Below are 26679 nucleotides of genomic sequence, written 5' to 3' on the forward strand. Positions count from 1 at the left end.
GCAACAAGAAAAGCCCAGTGTAAGCAGAAGGAAGGAAATAATAAAGATCAGAGCGGAGATAAACGACATAGAGACCCCCCCCCCCAAAAAAATACAAAAGATCAACAAAACCAAGAGCTGGTTCTTTGAAAGGATAAACAAGATTGATGAACCGCTAGCCAGGCTCACCAAGAAGCAAAGAGAGAGGACCCAAATAAACAAAATTAGAAATGAAAGAGGAGAAATAAAAACAGACCCCGCCGAAATACAAAGGATTGTTAAAAAATACTATGAACAACTCTATCCAACCAACTGGACAACCTGGAGGAAATGGACACATTCCTAGAAAAATACAACCTCCCAAAACTCAATCAGGAAGAATCTAAATATCTCAATAGGCCAATAACTATGGAAGAAATTGAAGCAGTCATCAAAAAGCTTCCAGCAAACAAAAGCCCGGGGGCCAGACGGCTTCACAGGGGAGTTTTAGCAAACATTCAAGGAAGAACTAAAACCTATCCTCCTCAGACTATTCCAAACAATTCAAGAGGAAGGAACACTTCCAAGCTCATTCTATGAAGCCAGCATCACCCTAATACCAAAACCAGATAAAGACAACACAACAATGAAAGAGAATTACAGGACAATATCCCTTATGAATATAGATGCCAAAATACTCAACAAAATTCTAGCAAATCGGATCCAGCAGTACATATGAAAGATCATACACCATGACCAAGTGGGATTTATCCCAGGGATGCAAGGATGGTACAATATCCGCAAATCAATAAACGTGATACATCACTTAAACAAATTGAGACATAAAAATCACATAGTCATATCAATTGATGCAGAAAAAGCATTTGACAAAATCCAACACCCTTTCTTGATAAAAACTCTCAGCAAGGTGGGAATAGAAGGATCATACCTCAACATAATAAAAGCCATATATGATAAACACACAGCCAACATCATACTCAATCGGCAAAAACTAAAACCATTTCCCCTAAGAACAGGAACAAGACAGAAACACCCACTCTCACCACTCCTGTTTGACATAGTACTGGAAGTATTAGCCATTGCAATTAGACAAGAAGAAGAAATAAAAGGCATCCAAATTGGAAAGGAAGTAAAGCTGTCCTTATTTGCAGATGACATGATATTGTACATAAAAAACCCGAAAGACTCCATCAAAAAATTAATAGACTTAATAAATGAATTCGGCAATGTAACAGGATACAAAATTAACGCCAAGAAATCTATGGCATTTCTATACACCAATAGTGAACTTGCAGAAAGAGAGACTAAAAAAGCAATCCCATTTACCATCACACCAAAAAAATTAAGATACCTAGGAATAAACTTAACTAAGGAGGTAAAAGACCTATACGTGGAAAACTACATGACACTGAAAAAAGAGATAGAGGAAGACGTAAACAGATGGAAGAACATACCATGTTCATGGATTGGTAGAATCAACATCATTAAAATGCCCATACTACCCAAAGCAATCTATAGATTCAATGCACTCCCCATGAAAATACCAAAGGCATATTTCACAGACCTAGAAAGAACTCTCCAAAAATTCATCTGGAATAAAAAAAGACCCCGAATGGCCACAGCAATCCTGAGAAAGAAGAACAAAGTAGGTGGGATCTCAATACCAGATTTCAAGCTGTATTACAGGGCCACTGTTCTCAAAACAGCCTGGTACTAGCACAAGAACAGACATATAGACCAATGGAATAGAACAGAGAACCCAGGTATCAACCCAAACCACTATGAGCATTTAATATTTGACAAAGGAGGCATGAACATACAATGGAGTCAAGACAGTCTCTTCAATAAATGGTGTTGGGAAAATTGGACAGATACACGCAAAAAAATGAAACTAGATCACCAACTTACACCATACACAAAAATAAACTCAAAATGGATAAAGGATTTAAACATAAAATGGGAAACCATAAAAATACTAGAGGAATCCACAGGCAGAGAAATCACAGATATATGACGAAGCGATTTCTTCACCGATACCGCTCCTAGGGCAATTGAAACTAAAGAGAAAATAAAGAAATGGGACTACATCAAAATAAAAAGCTTTTGCACAGCAAAAGAAACCATCAACAAAACAACAAGAAAGCCCACTGTATGAGAGAACATATTTGCAAATGTTATCACTGATAAAGGTTTAATCTCCAACATCTACAGGAACTTATACAACTTAATAAAAGGAAGATAAATGATCCAATAACAAAATGGGCAATGGATCTAAATAGAATCTTTTCGAAAGAAGACAGAAGGAAGGCCAAGAGACATATGAAAACATGCTCAAAGTCACTAATTATCCAAGAGATACAAATCAAAACGACAATGCAGTACCATCTCACACCTGTCAGAACGGTAATCATCAACAAATCAACAAAGACAAGTGCTAGCGAGGATGCGGAGAAAAAGGAACCCTCGTGCACTGCTGCTGGGAATGCAGACTGGTGCAGCCACTGTGGAGAACGGTATGGAGTTTCCTCAAAAAACTAAAAATGGAGCTCCCATTTGATCCAGTAATCCCACTTCTAGGAATATATCCCAAGAAACTAGAAACACCAATCAGAAAGGATATATGCACCCCTATGTTCATAGCAGCACAATTCACCATAGCTAAGATTTGGAAACAGCCTTAATGCCCATCAACAGATGTGTGGATTAGAAAGCTATGGTACATCTACACAATGGAATACTACGCTGCTATAAAAAAAAGAAGGAACTCTTATTATTTGCAGCAGCGTGGATGGACCTGGAGAGCATTATGTTAAGTGAAATAAGCCAGGCAATGAAAGAAAAATACCACATGATCTCACTCATTTATGGAAAATAATGAACATTATAATCTGATGAACAAAAATATAGATACAGAGGAAGTAAAGCACCGAACAGACTGTCAAATTACAGCAGGAAGGCTGGAGAGTGTTGGGGAGGCGGGGAAAGAGATCAACCAAAGGACTTGTATGCATGCATATAAGCACAACCAATGGACACAAGACACTGGGGGGAGGGGGATGAGGGCATGCGACAGGGGATAGGGGAGGCTGGGGGCAGGTCAATGGGGGAAAAAAAAGGAGATATATGTACCACTATATGTAATACTTTAAATAATAAAAAAATAATATAAAAAAGTGAAAAAAATGAGATTTATTATGTTTTGATATTAATATTGTAATAGAAACCTTTAGTGACTATTTGGAGGGTAATACTGGCTTAGTTTGTTAACTGTCTAAACATCCTCCGCATTGTCACCTTCATAATCATTTTCATCATGATTACAACGGAGACAGCATTTAACTGAGCTCTCTCTCACTTTAGGCAGGAAAGCCAATGTACAGGCGATTCCAACTATTTGACAAAGGCATGTATTCTGATTAGTCTGTTTACATATTGCATCAGTTTTAAAATATTATAAATACCATCTCACTGTCATATAGCATACTAGGTGATATACATGAATTATACCTTTAATCCTCACAACAATTCTATGTAGAAGGTACTATGGTGGTTAAGCAACTAACCCAATCACACAGCTAATCAATGGCAGAAAGAAATTCATAATCAGATGTATGAATCAGAAGACCAGACATTAAACACCATACTTCTTCTATGTGGAAAATTTGGAAATAAGAGGAAAATCCCCAGTGTCTAACATAAGGTCATCAACATCAGTTAACACAGAGTGAAGAAATACAACCACATAAAGAGTAAAAACCAAATACCTATATCTTACAAAATTTTTCAGAGGCATAACTCAATTGTTACATAGCATTGAAATGACATGGAGTCATCATGAAAAATGTTAAATAATCTTCATGATCCTTTAATGAAAGTAAGAAAAGTTGTAGTGTTCAACTTTTATTATCATATATCACATTATAAAACAAGTTTAATAACAAAAAAAAATGTTCATGACCAATTAAGTAAAATAAAGATACAAAACATTATGTTTAAAATGATCACAGTTTTGTTTTTAAAGGTATAAATATGCCTATGGAAAAGTTAATGATGGTTATCTTAGTTTAGTAAATATTTCTGCACCATCCATTTTTTAAAAATACATTCATATTACTTTTATAATCAGTAACAATAATGTTAACTTTAATTTTTTTAACATTGTGCTTCGAAGTTTAAAGTATTGTTTCCTAGAAAGTTTTATGTGAAACCAATAAGGCCAATTCACTCATGTAAAAACAAAACTTATTGAGTGCTCACTATGTGTAAAGCATTACCTGAGAAAAATCAAAATAAGAGATGGGTTGCTTTAGGTATTTTATGAAACTCCTGGCCACGTTTTTTTCATCAGAAAAACAAATGCTTTAACTACTGAATAAGAGGGTTAAGTGTAGCCACTGCATCTCATCCTCACAGATTCCCACTGAAATAATAAGGAAACTTGCCAGCAAAAAATCTGGGTACAGTAACAACTACACAAATAAAACTAGAAAGTAGGAACCTGTGATCCCTCTGGAAATTGAAAGAGGACCCCTAGTATAATGCAATCACTGTCCCCTCCCAAAAGGGAGACGTTCTAAAGGCAGATCTGGGCCATGCTCCAATCAAGAAGCATAATTACTTGTATGCCTCCATACAGCTGCTGGGAAGTGAGCTACAAGGATGTCTAATGTTTATGTCGTGAATATACCACACAGAGAGCTGGTATGTTTTAGACCTAACTGCAAGCTACATTTCCAGAAAAAAAGAACGGTCGTTGCCATAGCTTATAATTAATACAGTTGCAAAGGCAAAGGAGACGGCCCATCAGAGAAAGCAGGACCCAGGAGACAATCCCTGGCATACAATCCAAATTAAGAAATTAAGAAAACAATTTCATTTATAAAAGCATCGGGAAGAATGAAATACTTAGAAATATTTAGCTGAAGACATGTGAGACTTGTATGTTGAAAACTACAAAATATTGTTGAAATATATTAATGTAAAGGTATTCTGTATTCATAGATTAGGAAATTTAAGAGTATTAAGATACCAATTCATTCCAATTGATCTATAAATTTAAAGCAATATTTATCAAATTCCAACAGCCTTTTTTTATAGGAAGAGACAAGCAGAGCCTAAAATTCATATTAAATTAAAAAGGACCCAAACTAGTCAAAACAATCTTGAAAAAGAAGAACAAAACTAAAAGATTGACATGTCTCCATTTTGAAACATACTCCAAAGATACAGTAATCAAACCAGTATGATACTGGCATATGCACAGACATACAGATGACTGAAACAGAATTAGGTCCAGAAATAACCCCATGTATGTATGGTCAAGTGATTTTGAACAAGGGTGCCAAGACCATTAAATGGGGAACATTAATAGTCTTTTCAGTAAATGGTACTAGAGTAACTTGATATCCACGTGCAAAAGAATGAATTTGAACCCATATATCACACCATTTATAACAATAAACTAAATATGGGCCAAAGACCTAAATTAAGAGTTAAAATTACTTTTAAAAATTTACAAGAAAATATAGATGTAAATCTTCATTACTTTGTATTAGGCAGCAGTTTCTTAGATATGACACCAAAAGCATAAGCAACCTACAGAAAAAAAATATAGATATATTGGACATCAAAATCCTATATAATAAAAGGCTAATATGCAAATTGACCGAATGGCAGAACGACCAGTCACTATGACGTACATTGACCACCAGGGGGCAGACGCTCAACGCAGGAGCCTCCCCCTGGTGGTCAGTACGTTCCTACAGGGGGAGTGCCACTCAGCCAGAAGCTGGGCTCACGACTGGCGAGTGCAATGGCAGTCTCTCTCACCTCCACAGCAGTGTTAAGGACCCCTCGGGGGATGTCTGCCTGCCGGCTTAGGCCCACACCCCAAGGTCCTGGACTACAAGAGGATGCAGGCCGGGCTGAGGGACCCATCTTCCCTCTCCCCTGCCCACCCAGTGCACAAATGTCATGCACAGGGCCTCTAGTAAATAAATAAAAACTTTGTGCCTCAAAGGACACCATCAAGAAATTGAAGAGACAACTCATTCAGGAGAAAATATTTAAGATCATATCTAGAATATATAAATAACAATATTCTTCAATTTAAAAAAAATGTTTGAGTCAACATAGGGTTCTAATAGACATTTCCCAAAGAAGATCTATGAGTCACTAATAATTACATGAAAAAAGCATCGTTAATCATAAGGGAATGGAAATTCAAAAGCACAGTAAGTTACCACTTCACACCTGCTAGGAGGATAATAATCAAAATGATGGACATGAACCAGTGTTGGTGAGGAGAGAATAACTAGAACACTCATACACTTCTGCTGGTGAGGTAAAATGGTGCAGTAGTCTGGAAACTCTCCTGGCAATTCCCCAAAGTGTTAAATGTAAATTATCATATGACCTAAATTTCCACTCCTAGGTAGATACCAAAAAATAAATAAAACATGTCCACATAAAACTTACTAAAAATGCTCATAGTGGCATCATTCACAACAGCAAGAAAAGTGGAAATAAGCCAAGGATCTATCAACTGATGAACATACAGACATGTGTAATGTAACTGAATATTATTCAACCATAAACATAAGTAAAGGACTGATATATGCTGTAATATTGATGAATCTTAAAAATAGATGTTAAGTGAAGGAAGCCAGACACCAAAGAAAATACAAGATTTCATTTAGATGAAATGTCCAAAACAGACAAATACACAAAGAAAAAAAGCTAATCAGTGGTTCTTAGGGGGAAAGTAGTGGCTGTTAAAGGGGATGGGTTTTGTTTGGGGGATATTAAAATGTTCTGGAACTATATGATGATGATAGTTGCACACCTACTGATTATATTAAAAACTGCTGAATTCTATACTTCAAAATGGTGGATTTTATGACATACTAGTGCTCCAGTGCATGGATTCATGCACATTGAAAGAAAATTAATTAGAAGGTGGCCAGCGGGGTGTAACTGGGCGAGATGGGCCAGACAGGCCCTGGAGCCAACCTCCCATGGTCCCTCCCCGGGCGGCCACACCTGGGACAGCACTGTGGCTTGAAGGGCACTGCGGAGTGAGCGGGGTCTCTCTGGCAGGTGGGGTCCCTCGGCCTGGCCTGCGGAGATTGGGCTGAAACCGGCTCTCCAACATCCACCAAGGGGTCCCAGATTGGAAGAGGGCGGTTTCCGGGAGATGCACCCCGGAATCGGGCTCCCTCCTGTCTGGTCCCAGGTGCGTCACCCAAAAAGCACTGTTGCCAAGTCACCGCAGCTCAGCAGCTCCTGTGTTGAGCGTCTGCCCCCTGATGGTCATTGCGCGTCATAGCTAACAGTTGGATGGTCGGAGGGTCGCTTAGCCTTTTATATATATAGATGAGTTATGTCAATGAACAAACAAGCAAAATAGAACTAATTATATGAGCTGAAAATAATTTGCACAAAATAGAATTAGATGAGCTGAAAATAATTTGCACAAAATTTTACCATCTCTTTATGTACAACATTCATAATGTTATGTTATCCTAGCTCTCATCAAAAAAAAAGTGTGATTTTCCCCACCCTTTGAACTTGGTCTGGCATCAAGATTTTCTGAGAACAACAGAAGTAAGTGATGGGGTAGAAATTCTGGCTTAGGCTCAGGAAGCAGACAGATTCTGCTCTCTGCCTGGAATTCTAGTCTAAGAATGCCATGCAGAGAAGGCGCGCCTATACTGTTGAAGGATGAAAGGTCAAGCACATCGCAGAACAGGAGTTTGCAGCTGAGGATCCTAGTTCAGCCAGTCAGCCTCACACTGGACATGTGCGTGAAGCATCTGGGACCATCCAAAACCAGTCAAACTGCCAGATAACTGTAGCCACGCAAGAAAAACCAGGAGAAAGAACTACCTAGCAGATCAGCAAAAGTAGATGGTATAGAATCATGAATAAAACTGCTTTAACACAGTGCGTTTGGGTGCTATGTTAATAGTAATAAAGAACTAAAACAAATTTAAGAGGAAACTGGCAACATTTAAAGAAAGAATTAGTGAGTTGAAATATAGATCAAAGGAGCTTCCAGGAAATAAAATATAGGGAAGTCAGTAAAAAAGACTAGGGACAGTGAAAAAGCCTAACATCAGTGATCTCCTAGAAATGGAGAACCAAGTGACACAATGGGACAAATGTAGTATCTAACGAGTGAATGGCAGAAAACTTACAAAATGAAAAACATGAAGCCACAGAGCAAGTAAGCCATACAATTCACAATCTCAATAAAAAATAAAGCTGACACTTAGGTACATTATATTAAAATTACTGGCATCCAAAAACTAAGAAAGAAAAGAAAATTCCTTAAAAACGTCAATGGGAGGAAAAAGACACATTGATGTTAAAAGATAAACAAAGAGCTGATAAATTCTTAAGAGAAATGGAGGAAGCTGGAAGGAAAGGAAATTACACCATGAAAGCACTGAAAAGGATATACCTGCCAACCTGGGATGCTATTTCCAGTAAAAAATATCCTTCAACTATGAAGACATATATACACAATAAAAACATTTTCCATATCTATGAAAGCTATTATAATTTGATGCCATAATTGAAAAACACAGTATTTAAGTTAAAGTTCATCAAGCTAAAGAAATATTATAGCAAAAGGAAATTTAGATCTCTATTAAGAAAATGAAAATCACAGGAAATGATCAATATATAAGTTAGTAAAAAGATTTTTATCATTTCTTTATAAGAAAACTGTTTAAAGCAAAAATAATAATGTGTTGTATGGTTAATACGTAGAAGTAAAATATATGGCAATAATTACACAAAGGACAGGAAAAAAGCAAATGGAATTACACTGTTGTAATATTCTTACCTTATACATGAAGTAGTATAATACTGATTCAAGGTAGACTGTGATAAGATAAAGGTGACTATTACAATCACTACAGCAGTCACTAAAAAAAACACAAAAGAGGTATAGCTAAAAATCCAATGAAAGTGATAAAAAATGGACTTAAAAAACACTCAATTCATCTAAAAAAAAAGGAAGAACAAACAACAGAGAGAAAAATAAAGAAAAATTTTTAATCAATACCTTAATGGTATGAATTAAATTCAATAATACCAATATTATATTAAATCTTAATTGACTAACACTCTGATAAAGGACAGAGACTGTCAAATTAGATTTTTTAAAAACAAAACAAAAATAATCAAGACCTATTGACTGTTTACAAGAGGTTAATTGTAAAAATAACAACAACACACTGATAGAAGAGTTCTCCCTCCGGCCCATGAAGGATTAATTGCTCAAGAAACTGACCTTTAATGGTAAACAACAAGAAAACGTATGAAGCAACTACTTGCGAACATCACAGGCAGCTCAGGAATGGCGTGCCTGAGAAAAGGGAAACAAAATATGCGTGCCCTGCTTGCCACCTGGACGCAGATTAGAGTGTGCAGCTCGGGGAGGGAAACCCAAGCAAAGGCCAGAGACCTGATTTAGTTGAGGAAACACAGACCAAAGTTCAGAGAGGCCATGGTGGCTGGAATCCGTGGAACAAAATACCACAGGCGAGAGCTGTACACAGCCATCTGCAGAGGGGACTGAATCTCTGACTGAATAACTGAACATAGTGTGAAACTCCATGAAGCTGGAGGAAGAACTACCAGAAAACAACGCCTATAGGACGAGAAAGAGTTTGCATGCCCACTAGTCAGAGTAGGGAGACCTCATAAAGCAAAGAGCACTGTGCAGAGACCACAAAGAGACACTGTCTTCATGGAAACGAATTCACATTGGACTTAGGGCTGCTATGCACAAGTCCTAACAAACCTTAAAAACAATTTTGGAAGTGATCATACGGATCCCATGTAATGTAACTGCATGCCAGAAAAAAGTTCAACACACTAAAAGAAATAAAACAAAATTTAATAATAAACTGCAAACATCACAATGTCCAGGATACCAAACAAAATAATGGAGCTGAAAATTTTGACCCATATTCAGTAATAAACACACACACGCACACACACACACACACACACACACACACACACACACATCAATAGAAACAAAGAAATAGCACAGGGATGGAATGAGCAGAGGATTTTTAAAACAATTATTAAGAGAGTTATCCATATACTCAAGAATGTAGAGAAAGAGAGAAATGGAAAATATAAAATGACTAAAATACAATTTCTAAAGATGAAAACTAAAATATAAAAAATAAATTCAATGGGGAAAGAATAGTCTTTTCAACAAATGGTGCTGGGATACCTAGATACCCTGACAAAAGAATTAAGTTCCTTTCTCACAACACATAGAAGAAGTAACTTGACCCTAGCTAGTTTGGCTCAATTAGTTGGAGCGCCAACCCATACACCAAAAGATGGTGATGGCTCAATTCCCGGTCAGGGCACACACCCAGGTTGCAGGTTCAAACCCGTTTGGGTGAGTGGGAGAGGCAACCAACCAATGTTTCTCTCTCCTCTCTTCTCTCTTCTCTCTCTCTCTCTCTCCTTTCCCTTCCCCCCACCCCCTCAATAAAATAAAATAAAAACATGGTAGAGTCTTTTTTTTTTAAGTAACTCAAAACTGGTCAGAGACCTAAATGCAAGAGCTAAAGCTATTAAACTCTTAAAAGAAAACATAGGCATAAATCTTAGGAATCTTATATTATGCACTACAGGCCTGGTGGATGAAAATTCGTGCACTGGAGCGGGGGGAGGTGCGGGGGGGTCCCCTCAGCCTGGCCTGAGCCCTCTCACAGTCCGGGAGTTCTCAGAGGATGTCCTACTGACGGCTTAGGCCCGCTCCCTCTTGGGGAGGCGCCCGGATGGCCAATCAGGGGACAGCACTGCCCCCATCACCCTGCGGCTGTCACTCGGCCTTTCTCTGCTGGAGGCAACCAGACAGACCGATCAGGGGATGGTGCCGGCCCCCCCATCACCCCTCCACCACCACTGGACACCACCACCCCCATCCCCGTTCCCTCCCTCTGCCCACTGGCACACGCCTTGGCTGGCCTGGTGCCGCCTGCTCGCCAGCCCCGCCCCCCAACAACTGGTGGGTCCGCGTTCAGTCTATTTGCATATTACGCTTTTATCATATAGGATGGTTTCAAAGGAGTATCACCAATAGCACAAGAAACAAAAAAAAATAAATAGGATATCATCAAAATCAAAAACTTTTGTGATTCAAAGTACACTATCCAAAAAGTGAAAACCACCCTAGACGGTGTGGCTCAGTGGATAGAGGTGGCCTGTGGACTGAAGAGTCCCGCGTTCGATTCCAGTTCGATGCCTGGGTTGTGGGCTCAATCCCCGGTGGGGGATGTGCAGGAGGCAGCCGATCAATGAGTCTCTCTCATCATTGATGTTTCTATTTCTCTCTCCCTCTCCATTCCTTTCTGAAATGAATTTTTAAAAAAATTTTAAGTGAAAAAACAGGATATGGAGAAAAGGGAACTATTGGTGGGAATGCAGATTGGTACTGCCACTATGGAGAGCAGAATGGAGTTACCTTCAAAAGTTAAAATAAAACTGCCTTATGACCCAGCAACTCCACTTCTGGGTATTTATCTGAAGAAACCCAAAACACTCATTCAAAAGAATTAATGCAACATTATTTACAACAGCCAAGAACTGGAAGCTGCCCAAGTGCCCATCAGTAGATGGAGTGGATAAAAAAGCTGGGGTAAATTTACAAAACAGAACACCATTCTGCCATAAAAAAGAAGGAAATCTTAGCCTTTGCAACAGCATGGACAGACCTGGAGAGCATTAGGCTAAGTGAAATAAGCCAGTGAGAAAAGACAAGTACCACATGATTTCACTCAAATGTGGAATCTTAGGAACAAAATGAACCACCAAGAAAAACAGAGACAGCCTCCTAGATAGAGAACACGCTGATAACTGTGTTGGGTGAGGAGTGAGCAGGTATTGAGCAAGAGAAAAAAACTCAGGGACATGGACAGCAGTGTGGTGAATGCCAGCAGGAGAGGAGTGAGAAGAGATGGAGAAGGGTACTGGGGGGATAAACAGTGATGCGCAGAGACTGGATTTGGGTGGTGAACACACAATACAGTGAACAGATGATCTGTTGTGGAACTGCGCACCTGAAACCTGTATGATTGTTAACCAGCGTCATCCCAATAGGTTCAATAAAAAAGGGAAAAAAACAAAAAAGGGAAGATAACCTACAGAATGGGAGGAAATATATGCAAAACAATTTTGATACAGGACTTGTATTCAGAATATATAAAGAACTCTTACACAATAAAAGGACAAAGACCCCAATGTAACAATGGGCAAAGAATCTGATAGACATTTCTCCGAAGACATACAAATGGCCAAAAATACATTTAAAAATGTTCAGCATCACTAGCCAACAAGAAATTGCAAATCAAAACCACAATGAGATAACACTTCACACCCGCCAGGATGACTATAATCAAAATATGTGAGTAACCAGTGTTTGGCAAAGATATGGAGTAACTGGAACCCCTGTTCACTGCTGTTGGGAATATAAAACAATGCAGCTACTTTGAAATAGTCTGACAGTTCCTCAAAAGGTTAAACATGGTTTCCATTTGACTCAGATATTCCATTCCCAAAGTAATGAAAATATGTCAACACACAGAAGCATTACTCAAAAAGCCAAAGACTGGAAACACCCTAATGTCCGTGAAGGGACGAACGTATAAACAAAATGTGGTAGATCCTTATAATGGAATATTATTTGGTAAAAAAGTGAATTACTGAGACATGCTACAACAGGAATAAAACTTGAAAATATTATGCATAGGGCAGTGGTTGGCAAACTCATTAGTCAACAGAGCCAAGTATCAACAGTACAACGACTGAAATTTCTTTTGAGAGCCAAATTTATTAAACTTAAACTTCTTCTAATGCCACTTCTTCAAAATAGACTCGCCCAGGCTGTGGTATTTTGGGGAAGAGCCACACTCAACGGTCCAAGGAGCCGCATGTGGCTCGCGAGCCGCAGTTTGCCGACCACGGGCATAGGGAAAGAAGCCAGTCCCAAAAGACAGCAATTGTATAATTCCATTTATATAAAATATCCAGAATAGGCACACCTATAGAGATACAAAGATTAGTGGTTGCCTAGGGCTCACAAGAATAAGAGGGGGTTTAACATGCAGTGACTGTTAGTATCAGGTTTCTACTGGGGAATGGCAAAAATGTTGTTATTGTTTTAAATCTTTATTGTTGAAAGTATTATATAGGTTCTCCTTTCTCCCCCATTTAATCTCTTGCAGCCGGCTCCCTTTCCCCCTCCCCTCCCAGGCCCTCACTACTCCACTGTCTGTATCCAAGGGTTATGCATATATGCATACAAGTTCATTGGTTGATCACTTCCTACCCACCCTCCCCTGCCTTCCCTCTTTTTAAACTGATTGTAGTAATAGTTGCATAATTCTGTGTAGTATATAATAAAAACCACTGAGTTGTAGACTTTAAATGGGTAAATTGTATGATGCGATAGTCTTATGTGTCAATGAAGCTAGGTTACAGTACTCAGTTATTTAATCGAACATAATGGTTTCCTCTTGAGTGTGGCAGGGGCCTGTGCATGTGATGGGATGGTCACTCTGATGATTAGGCATGTTACATGGCCCAACTGAGTTTTTAAAAAGGAGATCATCCTGGATGGACCCAATCAGATGAACCCTTACAAGGAACTGGACTCCACCTGAAGAAAGAGATTAAAAGTGTAAGAGATCCATTTGAGTTTTTGAGACTCTACACTGCGAGCTGGAGATGAAGGGGGGCCATGTGTGAGAGAATGTACGCATTCCTTAGAAGCTGAGTGGTCATGGCTGACAGCCAATTGGAAAACAGGCACCTCGGTCCTCCAACTACAAGAAACTGAATTCCACCAACGCTGTGAATGAGCTCGGAAGCAGATTCTTCTCTAGATCTTCCAACAAAAGCTCGGCCTGACCGACACCTTGGTTTCAGCCCTTGAGACCTGGAGCAGAGAAGCCAGCCAGGCCAGGCCCCGACTTCGGACATACAGAACTGTGAGCTATAAACGAGTACTGTTAAGCCTCTAAGTTTGTGGTAACTTTTTATGCTGGAATAGAAAATTAATAGACATCCCCCTCCCCCACCAAAAAAAGGGGGGTAAGAGAAAAACAAACAAAAGGTATAGTACCAGCCACACAAATCCAAGTAGGAAGTGATAACCTATAATGTCTCTGGAGATTAAAAGAGGATTCTTGATCATCCACCACTAAATCTTCACCCATTTTAAAGTCTGTTAATTGGTGAAAATGTTTAGAAATGTTATATCTTTTTGATTAATTTACCCATTTACCTTTATAAAGTGACACTTTTTTTTGGCTCTGGAAACTATTTGTCTGTTATTCGTACAGCCAATTCACCTCTCTCTTGATTTATTTTCTCAGAGTATATCTGTTTCCATTCTTTTACTTTTAAAATATGTGTCTTTATATTTTAAATGGGTTTCTTATAGGCAGCCTATATAGTTGGGTCTTGCTTTTTTAGGTGATATGAAAACATCAGCCCTTTTATTGAGGGGATTAGGTCATTTACATTTAGCATAACTATTGAAATGACTGAGCTTAAAACTATTGTTTTGCTATTAGTTAACTATTTGTCCCATCTGTTCTGTATTTCATTTTTTCTCTTGTTCTGCCTTCTCTTGCATGAAATATTATTTCATTTTATCTAATTTCTTGGCTTATTAGCTGTGGATTGCTGTGTTATTTCAGGAGTGCCTAAGAGTTTTGGATATATGTTAGAACTACCACAGTCATCAGTAACTATCTTATCCGGTCCTTGTGTCAGGTTGGTCCCTCTTCTAGACTAATCTTTCCCAAATGTCCCTAGTATTCACTCCCTCCTCTACTTGAGGTGTTTATCACAAGTCCCCTCTCAGGAAGATCTTCTCTCACCACACAGTTTAAAATGGCTAGCCATATTCCCCCTTCCTGGCCTTCTTTATTTAAAAGCACATATCACCATCTAACGTCATATGTGCATGTGTAATTTCAAAGAGGATACAAGCTCCATGAATACAGAGTCCATGAATGATATTAAACTTATTTCTTATTTGTTGTATCTCTAGCATCTAAGATATTCCTTAACACATAGTAGGCACTCAACAAAAATATGGACTAAAAAACAAACACAAACAAATCCTAAAATCTAGTAATTATTGACCTTCAAACTTGAGTGGTAGTGAATACCAAAGGCAACTTTCAAAAATGAGGCCAGGTGACTCCATCATAGGTATTACAGAGAAAACTCCTATTCTTACCTGAAGTTTGACTAGATCCTAGGAGTTACCTTTGAATTCTAAGATATAATACTAGGATAAAAAAAACAACAACAGGCATAAGCCAATATTATTTCCTCTTAAAAACTGATATGAAACCAAATCTAATAATTATTTGCAATGCATCTGGTTAGCCTATTTAATAATTCCAAACAGAATACCATCAATACAACACAGGTGGATATAGAGAAGAATATTTTTTAATCTCTGAATTTTAGCCTCATCTTGTTATTCTTTTTTTCTAAATCTTTATTACAAGAAAGAAAAAAATAATTCTTGAAATTGTTTGAAAAAACACTTTGATTGAAAAACTGAACTGTCTGAAAAACTGCAATTGTTATCATCACACGTTTCTTACCTGGACACTGGATAAAGGACCACTCATAGTTCTTTTCTTTTGGACAAAGACTGGAGTCAAGAACCATCTCACTGCTGTGCGTTCCCACCAGCTTCATGGGTCCTCGTGAAGATCCTTCAATGCAGTGTCCTCTTCCTGTGTTACTAGGGTCATTGCACCAGCCACACCCAGGCTGTTCCAGGCACTGTCCACAGGTTCTCAATCCAGAACAATTCTGAGCTGTGTGACAGGAACATTAACACGTTACATGACTTTATACTCAAGTAGAACTGTAAGCTAATGAAGAAATAAATATGATCTGAGAAAAAAAGACTGTAAAAGGTCATCTATAGCATAAACATTTTGGTAATAATGCCTAAGAAAGCAACTACTTAAAGCAAAGAAAACATTCATCATGAACAATGAGGAGACAGATGGACGGACTTGAGGGTTAGAAATGGGTGGTGACTATGACATGGAGAAAAATGAAGTCAGAACTTCAAGTCTCCTGAGCTTTGCCAGGATTAGGACCTTCAAGGAGCTTATGAGGGGCCTACAGCCCACACTTCTTTTGTCTGTGATGTACAGTCACGTTCGCTATTGTGCCTAGTGAACGCCTTTGAGGAAAATCTGCCATCTGCCTGGGAATGGCCAGTGCTGTGATGCCTGCCCGTCCCTGTGATGGCTGAGCCACATTAGGACTGTCTCGTATGGACGATGCTCTTTCTAGGGGTCCAAGATGCTAGTATTTGGCTCTCCTGTGATGAGTAAAATTCAGTCTCCACCCAAAGAGCCATCTGGATGGGAACATGGAACTTGGATACTCTGCCTCCGTCAGGCAACCAGCAGACAGGCTGTCTCTGACTTTCAGGGCAGAGTATCACTCTGAGACGCATCACTGAATCTCAGCCTCTTTTGTTTAATTGATGTGTAACCTATGACCCTCAACAAAGCCTATCAATACTGGGATGCCTTTTCTAAGAATGAACCTATCATAGTCTGCGACCACATTTGTAATAGTTCCTATGTAATGTTTTAAATTTTTAATTCATAATCAGAGTATCCTATATTGGGCTGAGGTGCTCTTTGAGTACTGATATTTTGCTAGAACAGGCACACTTTGTCTTGGGAATTGTGTATCCACAGAAGATGGTGACACAGGGACAAGGCACCAAGAAAAATTTCTTCTAGTAGATTTCTGGCAGATTCAGTTTCACTGTTATGGCAATAATAACTTAATTGCCACTCAGTATTTTAATATTACTGGGTACATTTTGTACCCAGTAAGATTTCTGTAAACAATGGCAAAACTGAACATCAAGAATTCAATATAGAGGACCATGAAGGAGTAACAGAATATTAGATTTAAAAATTCATCAATTACAATATGATTTGTTGTTATGAATTTCTTGCATGCTAAGCATTTCAGAGATTGGCAGTAAGAAGATGGAAAATGAGTACCATCTCCTATATTTATTTAATAATAAATTATAAAAGAAAGAATATTTTTTGAGTCATTAAACACAAGTGACTAATGTTAACCCTGTAGGAAATTCATTCTGTAGCCTTGAATGCTGACTCAAAAACTGACAGACTCTATTGGTTTTTCTTTTTCTTATAGAAAACAATAATAGAAAAGCTTCCTAAATTATGGATAGTACAGAGACTATGTATGATCTACAAGTAATCAGAGCAATCATTTTTATTTTATTTATTTTTGACTTTTTGAAAGATTAAGTTGTAAATATTTAATATGTTTTTTGAAATATATAAGAATTTGAAAAATTCATCTGCAAGAATTTATGTCATCAAATGATTACTGAAAATTTCTGGTTTCCAGTCCAGCAGGTAATGAGGTTAGAAGTCACCATTCCATCCTAACAAAAAGTAAAAAGTAGCACAAACTGAAAAATCAACAATTCTTCTTATATCCATCAGAGACGTGAGGTCATAGGGCAAACCACTATCCCCTAAATTGGAGAGGCAGACAGGTGGATGGAGAACGTCACAATTTACCAAAGTAACCTCTGCAGGACTCAGGGCCAGAATCAGAAAGCCTGACCTGTGATTGAGGAACTGCTGGAAGCTGACTCTGGACAACTCTGAGAGTTCAATGCTCCAGGGCACCAGTCATCAGAGGAACCCCACACTGTTCTGAGCTTTATCTCCAGAAGCTCCACCAGGTCCTCAAAGTAAATATCAAAGAAAAAGCCCCTTGTGCTCCCAGCAGGAGGAGAGGAAAGGGAACCACTTTAAAATATGCCAGAGCAGTCTGTACTTCTTAACAAAGCCTGGAGGAAGTATTTAACAGAGCCCAAACTCCTAGGGTTCTCTGAGAACCTACCTGACTTGATTAAAGGAAGATACCCAACTCTAACATAGGCAGGAAAAGAGAAATACACAACCTCAAGCTCCCTCCAGCTGTCCTATCCCACCGAAGAGAGGGGGGAAGCTGAGAAGCACTAGTGAAATTCACAGTATGGGCCACAGGCTCATGAAAAGACGGAGACCTAATCATAGAACCATAAAATACTTCTCCTCGCCCATTCCTCACCACTACATTACCGAAGGCCAATTTATAGTCGGCTATCAAGAAAAATTACAAGGTATATCAAAAGGCAAAAGAGAGAGAGAGAGAGAGAGAGAGAGAGAGAGAGAGAGAGAGAGAGAGAGAGAGAGAGAGAGAGAAATTAAGAGTTTGAACAAGCATCAGACCAGACATGACAGGAATGTTGGAATTACCAGAACAGGAATTTTAAACAACTGTGACTAATAGGCTATGAGCTCTCGTGGATAAAGTAGACAGCATGTAAGAACAGCTGGGTGACATAAGCAAAACTACATGTAAGAAAATCTGGATGACCTTGGGTCTGATGATGTTTTAGTTATGACACCAAAGGCATGATTCATGAAAGAAAGAATTGATTTAAACAAAAGATTACCTTCCCTAACTGCCAAGAATAACAAGTCTAAATTGAGCATGTACATAAACCTGTGAAATATTGAAAGAAATATAGATTTGTGAGATGTATACTATATTCTCATGTTTCTTATTATTCCATTTTCACCATATCAATTTAATTACATTTTTATTTGAACTTTTATATATTAAGAACTAAATCTTCTATTATTGCTTTCAATAATCCCATGGCATTTCATTTTCACAAACAGAATATCCAACTACTTAAAGTATATTAATTATTTATAATTCCAGTTATTAGCAAAGTTTTCTTAAAAACCATTGGGCAAAATTTGTCTTAAAATATATTTCTTTTCTTCAATTTGTGAATTTTTAGCATTCCTATCACAATATCATAACTGGAAAATACTGAAGAATATTGCATAATCTATATTTGCTTCTCATTTGCAAAGAGACGTTTCCTTCAAGTTCCAGGGCATATGATTTTAAATGCTATGGAGCAAAACCTAAGCAAAAAAAAATTGAAAGTAAAAGTAATTAAAAAATATTGATATCTAGAAATTCCAACAACTATTTACTCTTGTTGGATATATTAAATAGAAGAAAAAATAATTTTAGACATTAAAGAATATTTTTAACAGCTGAAGAAACTACTCTTCAGATGGAAAAACAATGACAATCAATTTTAAAATCCCTATCAACTCCTGGAAAACTGGATTTAAGTGAAATGCAAAATTTTGAATGCCAGCCATAAAGAAAACAATTTAAAAGCTCTCAAAGTAAAGAAAAAAACGTTTCACGGGAAATGAAAATTAAGTTGGTCTGAGAATCTCATCCACGTCGAATGCTAGAAGTTCTCAGGAAAGAATTATTCAGAACTCCAAGTTCCAGTCATTTCAGCATTCAAGTGAACATGGAAAATACACTTTAGACATGCAAAACTCATAAAGCTTCCAGCCACAAGTATATTTAGAAAGAATTTCTGAACTGTTCTCCAAAAGATGCACAGATAACAGGGAATGAAGTACAAGAAAGATTTGTGAGCAGAGAAGACAATTTAGATCTAATTCTAAATAATTTTTAGAAACTTCTTAAGAGCATGAGAGCTAGGGTACCTTTTTCCCTACCTTTTAGCCTTTTTAATTATAAAATATAATATACATAAAACACACACAAGAAGTACATAAATCATAATACAACATAATGTAGTACAGTAATAAATTCTCTCTCTATATATAAAGCCAGCGACCAGAATGCCAGAACGATCAGAATGACTGGTCGCTATGACGCCCACTGTGGCCGAACAACAGGCCCAATTGTAGGCAGGGCTGGCCTGCCAACCACCTGCGGCCCCTCCCCCGCTCCAGCCAGGCCCGATCGGCCCCCATCATGGTGGGCCGGCCGGACCCCACCCATGCATGAATTCGTGCACTGGGCCTCTAGTTGTAAATAAACGCTTTGTACCTGCACCCAGCCTAGAAGTACAACACTGCCTCCTTTGTTCCCTTTTCCTAATCAGCACCCCCAACCTTTTCCCAGCAGTACCCCCTGACATTCAGAAGAGTAACTTTTTGCTTTACTCTATAGTTTTACCACCTAAATAATCATTCCTAAACAATATAATGCAGCTTTCACTACTTCTGAACTTTACATAAATGGAGTCATACAGTATGTAACCTTTTGTGTTTGGCTTCTTTCACTGAACATTAATGTTTATGGACAAACACGGCTATGGAGGCAAGAGGGGCTGGGCACTGTCTCAACTCCCCACCAGCCTCCAGCACTGGTACTCAACCCTCCTCACCAGCAAGCTCCTAGTTATAAGATACTTCCTGTGCTAGTGAGACCATATTATGCCTGCAGCTACCCCATTTCCACACACCTGATCATGTACATCACCGTTCCTTACCAAAGTTCAAAGAAAGAATAGAAACAGAGAGCTCAACCTATAACATATCCAGCCAAGTCCATTCCAGGAGCACCTCTCACTTGATGCCAAGAGCCTGAAGCAACAAATGTACACAAGAGACACAGCCTGGGAGAGCTAGCCTCCAGCGTCAGTCTCCTACCACAGCGGTGCCCAATAAGAAACAAATACGGGTTTGGCTGGATTCCTGGGTAAAATCCATCCTCCTTGGGAGGATGGAAGGTCTGGAAAAACCAGTGAGTCTCTACCCACACTGTCTTAAGCAGACAACCACCTCTGAATGAGGTTACTCATCTGAGCAACAAGGGCTGATCACTGGGTGACCATGTGGTCTGAGGTCCACTGGGCCCCAGGGAAGGCCTCAAAACAGGAGATTCACCGCCAACAGGGGCCTCAGAATTATGAAGCTGCTCTTCCAGGAAGTGGCTCTTCCTCTTGGAGGAAAACCAAGAGAGCTCACAAGAATGGAAGGAAGAATAAATGGGTAGACAATGCATGGTGCTGCGGGGACAGGGACACTTCATCACAGCCACGCTGCCCGTGGCTGCTCCTATGGAAGGAAGGCCAGGCAGCCAAGGGGCTCTAAGCAAGTCCAGCAGGTACTTCAGAACAGGCCTTGTGATGGCCCGCACTTCCAGGGAACCGGCACGTGGCCGCTTCCAGGAGGGAGCCGCTGCTAGCAGGAAGCTAGCCCAGACAAGTAGCTTCTAAATTCTCCCACACTGTCTCAAATTCCCACAAGGCCACCAAGTGCCATCAGTAGTATTATGCAATCCCCTTGGCAGTGACTTCCTGGTGCAATTTGTCTTCCCAAGAAAAGTCACTCTCATGACCACGTTGTACCCAGTAACCAGAAGCATCCTCATCCTACAGTCCTTATGAAACACGGCACCAACAAGGGGCCCGGATCTCCTCCTGCCAGCCCAGAACCACCTGCTGACACCACTCCCCTTGTGATGCCAACCCAAACTGTAAGCCCGCCTTTGCAGCAGCTGTGCGCCACGGATATGATATTCTTGCCCAAAATGCTTAACTTGAATCTAATAATTAAAAAAGGCTAATTTGAATCTAATCATGAAGAAACAACTGGACAAATCCAAATTGTGAAACTTACAATACAACTGGGACAGATTCTTAAAAAAAAACCATAGGGCATGTAAGACAGAGAACTCATGGAACTGGCCTAGGTTGAAGGACACTAAAGAAACACAGCAAAGCAATCTGTGACCTTGGGAATGTTATGCTGTTTGCAACGTGCACTCGGAGTCAGGGAAGGACAAATGCGGCAAAGGTCAACAAGTAGGGGGAGATACCTAGTGGAATTCAAAATGATGCTCTAATATAAATCAGGAGCTTCCAGCACTAACAGGTTTTAAAATGAGCTGTAACACCATTTTTTCTCATTTTTTAAAACTTGCTCAAATGTTAAATTCCATCGTAGAAACGTGACTGAAGTCGCTGTCGGATGAACAGTCCCTGTACATCAGCACTTACGAGAGCAGGTCGCAGTCTGCCACTCCAGACACTGTCCGTACGGGAAGGAGATGATGTACGCGTTGGAGTCCACGCAGCGCTTGGTGCTGCTGCACCACATGCACTCCATGCCGTTGCTGGTGCAGTTGGAACACGAGGTCCTCAAGGAGCACGGCTTCTTGCACGGCCTTGCATTCTGATTTGGACTCACTGAAATCAATCACCACACAGTTCTCGTATTTGTAAACGTATTTTGGCACCAGTGAATGGGGTTTGCTGTTCAGGGACTATTTCCATTAAGCCAAGTGTGGAATAAAAATTTAAGCAAAAATGGCATGGAAAGGTTAAAAAAGAAATACACAATACAAAACAGACATGATGTATTATAGACATGGACACTTGAAACCTACTTAATTTTATTAACCAATGTCACCCCAATAAATTCAGTAATTTTTTAAAAATGAAGACATGCCAATACTTCTTAAATTTATTTTAAAATTTGTAATTTCTAGGAATGTTTAATCCTTTACAAAGTACATAAAGATGTATAACTTAAAAACTATAAATATAAACCTAATACATGACCTAACTGTTCTATCTATTAGCTAAATACTATGTACCTTATCAAAGCTAATGTCCTGTCAGTGAGTTTGTTGCTTATATAAACAATAAAAATAAAATAATTTACTGTAAAATCTTTACCTAAAATATAGTTATTTATCACACCCATTAGAATGACTACTATTTTTTTTAAATGTTGACAAGAATGTGGACAACTCAGAACCCTTGTACATTGCTGCTGGGAATGTAAAATGTTACAGCATCGATGGCAAACAACATGACAATCCCTCAAAAATTAAACATAGAATTGCCATATTATGTAGCAATTCCACTTCTGGCTAAAGATCAAAAGCAGCAACTGAGACAGATATTTGTACACCTATATTCATAGCATCATCATTTCCAATAGCCAATGAGAAGCAACTCAAGTATCCATCAGTGGATGAACAGGTAAGTAAAATGTGGTGTACACATAAAATGGGTAATTATTCAGGGTTGAAAAGATACAAAATTCTGGCACATGCTTCAACATGGATGAGCTTTAAGGACATTATGCTAGAGGCAATAAGCATCACAAAAGGACATAAACCTTATGATTCCACACATGAGGTGCCTAGAGTAGTCAAACTCGTATAGACAGAGAGTAAAAGGTGGTTTCAGGGGCAGGGGTCAGCGGTTTAAAGACTTACTGATTAATGGGTATGGAGTTTCAGTTTGGAAAGGTAAGTTCTGGAGTTAAATGGTATTGACAGATGCACAACAGGGGAATCTACTTAATGATCCTGAACTCTACTCTGAAAATGGTTTAAAAAGTCAATTATATCTCAATGAAACTGAAAAAAATGTGGTTAAACTTGTAAATTTTGTGACAAATTACTGCAACAAAAAATACAATCTTTAAAAAGAGAAAATAATTCGATATTCTTTCCTTACTTCACTTAACAAAATCCATTCCACAATATGTAACAAAAATGTCTCTTTTTACTTTTTAACTGAAATATTAGATATGCAAGATTAAAGTGGTTCTAAATTAGTTGTTAATCTTAAAGACAAATCTTTCTTCCAAAGGCTATTATTATAAAAGTAAAAGACATTATTAACACATTAAGAATAGATTCTTAGTATACTGTAATCAACTATAACCATATGTTCATAATCTCACGATTTCAACCAAAAAAGTAAAGACTGTTTTAGACAATAAAATGTATTCTTTTCACAAGTTAATGCTAAGGTCACTAGCAGTAAGTGAGGAATGTGGATAAATTTCAAAATCTACATGGGGATCAGCATCATGAGAAGATGGCCAAGGTTACTACAGGCCCACAAACCATCACACCCTGGAAGGGATGGTGGAAAGAGGGTTGGGACCATGTTTTAAAGAAACACTAGTCTACTGGACTACTTACCAACAGGTTTTTCACAGACAAGGCCATCTGCCATAGACGTACAAGGGTTAGCTTTTAAGCCCGCCACTGCAGCCCTTTCTAGGTAGGCACAGAACCCAGAATCGTTGGGCTCTCCAGGAAGCCACTGCAGTGTTGTGTTCGTGAAGGGAGACATGTCTTCCCAGCCCCAGTAGGATATGTTGATCTTGCGCAAGCCAACCCAAGGAGATACTTTCTGTAAACAACAGCAAGGAGGGCATTAAAAAGTTAGATATAAAAATACTATCCTATTCCTTAGGAAACAGTACATTGTCATTAAAAAACTACATTTGAAAATATGTAGACCAGCCTTACCCTTGTAAAGCTGTATTTCTGTATATAGATGGTTGTTGGAATCATGTCTCTGTGAGGGGAGGACCACTGAAAACTCCCATCCTATTAACTTCTTAACATCATTCTTAAACACTTCTACTTTAACTAGACAATAGTATATTTATTTTCTAAGTTACAAAGCTAATAATATTATATTACAATGTTATGTTTCAAAACTCTGTATCATCCTTTTTTTTAAATTATGGACTGTGTCTCCATTTAATTATTTAACAAAATATAAGAGAGATATATCTAGTATGCATTTTAAATACATTGCTTATAAAGGTGGCTATAGGCCTGGAAATTTGTCAAGTGTATAAATACACTTTAAAATAAAATTTAATAAAATTTAATGAACTTCACATAGTTAAAACTCAACAAATATTTCTTAAATAAAATTAAAATATGTATATTCACTATGACAGTAGAGTACTGTACACATAGTAGGTAGTCAATAAATTTTGCTAAACAAAGTTCATTAGAATAGAGATAGTTATTTTCCACCATCCAATTTCTAAGACACAGACAATACTTAATAAATAATGTTTCTAATTATAAATATACACATGCTGCTATGCCTTGTGATCCTCATATATTTCATACATTAATCTAAAAGATACTTTTATAACAAAAAAGCTATAACATTTTTACAGTTCTTGATAATAACAGCAGGAGTCAATCCAACATAGATATTTCAGATTAATGATTGTGCTTCCCTTTACAGCTACTCTGCCTATATTTCTGAACTACCCATAGTACAGACAAGTCATTTAAAATGAAGTATTACTCCCTAACTCATCATGATAAGAATCTTCAAGGAAGAGAAGAACAGAAAAATGAAGCAGTTGATAAAACATTTGAAGTAACTATTACCCAGTAAATGAACTGCACAGGCAGTTGAAAATGAAAGATAAATTACTATACTGAGAAAATTTACAACAGCACACCATAAATCACGGCAACATTTCATTAGCCATTTCCGATAAGTAAATGATCATCTGACCCAGGATATCTCTTTAAAGTGCATGAATTTGTTGATCTTTATTCGCTAAGGTAGGGTTATCTCCAGTTTATACAACTGCGATGACTCAGGATGTAATTCATTTTCTATAAAGATATGCTTAATGGAATGTCACCTTGCAGAAGTTCCCACCTTTAAATTTTTGCTAAAGCTTGGCTTTCTAATGAAACAGAACATTCTTCATTTGCAGGGAATGCTAGTCTACAAACTATGAATCTAAGTACATCACACATCCAAAATAACAGCCCAATCTTTATGACTTTCAATAACAGGCAAGAAAAAAATAACAATTAAAACAAGTATCCTTGAAATATGCCACTTCTAAAATAGCACACTTCGAGGTTATAGGGTAAGAGATAAAAATAATATTTTATAAACAAGGAAAAGGGCAAGAGTGTTAATGCCAAATACTAGTATTTGCTATAATTCAAAGAATGTGTATTTGCCAATAATAAGGTCTATATAGATGATACATATTCAGTAGGACTACTTTCCAAAGGGTCACTGGAAACTGTCTCTAAATTTTATAATTTAAGATATGAAGCTCTGGTTTCTGAAGAATATTAACAGACCTTATGCTGTATGACCCATATGACTAAAAATAAAACTTTATAAATATACCTTGTTACATTTTTGTGAACAGACTGACAGCTGTCAGGACGGGGGTAGAGGGGGCAGACTGGATGAAAGAAGGTGAAGAGATTAGCCAAAGAACATATATGCATAACCCATGGACACAGACAACAGTGAGGTGGTGGCTAGAGGAGAGGGAGGGTGGGCAATGGGTGGAGATAAACAAAAGGGAATGAGGAACATCTGTAATACTGTCCACAATAAAAATAAAGTTAAAATAAATAAAATATAATGAAAAGCTTTCCAGAGACATGTTTTAAGTAAGGAAAATAAACTAAAGAATAATATTTACACTGTACCATTTGGGTAAAAGAATACTCATAAAAACAAAACTATAATTTTGTTTCCACTTATGCATGTAAATACTTGGAAACATGACTGAAGGATGCAGGAGAGAAGGTGCAGACTGAGAAGAGGTGGACTGCAAAGAGATTATTTCAAAGTATGAGAGAGTATTCCTTGATAAGTTAAAGCATTTTTAAAATGTTACCTTTGAAAAATAAAGAAAAAATGTCAGCAGAAAAATCAATCAATCAAAACATCTCTCCTACATGGCATACACACCCTTCCTATCCTATATATCTTATCCTTCAGCCATAAGGCATGTTATTTCTCAAACAAAGTGGATTTAGTCAATTATTTTAAAGTAAAATAAGTCAGACAGAGAAGGACAAATACCATCTGATCTCACTTATATGTGGAATCTTAAAAAAACAACAAGCTCATAGATACAGAGAACAGAGACTGGTCGTTGCCAGAGGCAG

The 26679-nt window shown here is 38.1% G+C and overlaps 1 protein-coding gene across 4 annotated transcripts in view; it reads right to left on the reverse strand.

Annotated features, from left to right (window-relative positions):
* Positions 1 to 26679, reverse strand: part of ATRNL1 (attractin like 1) — a 485649-nt gene that overhangs the window by 358642 nt on the left and 100328 nt on the right. For all 4 annotated transcript variants that reach the window (XM_080641695.1, XM_080641694.1, XM_080641692.1 and 1 more), the window contains exons 16-18: positions 23911 to 24124; positions 21965 to 22153; positions 15645 to 15863 (exon numbers count right to left, since the gene is read on the reverse strand). In XM_080641695.1, the coding sequence (XP_080497821.1) occupies positions 15645 to 15863; positions 21965 to 22153; positions 23911 to 24124 (622 nt within the window). The remainder of the gene's footprint in view (positions 1 to 15644; positions 15864 to 21964; positions 22154 to 23910; positions 24125 to 26679) is intronic.

Source organism: Plecotus auritus (genome assembly GCF_963455305.1).
Source record: "Plecotus auritus genome assembly, chromosome: 9".
Taxonomy (NCBI): domain Eukaryota; kingdom Metazoa; phylum Chordata; class Mammalia; order Chiroptera; family Vespertilionidae; genus Plecotus; species Plecotus auritus.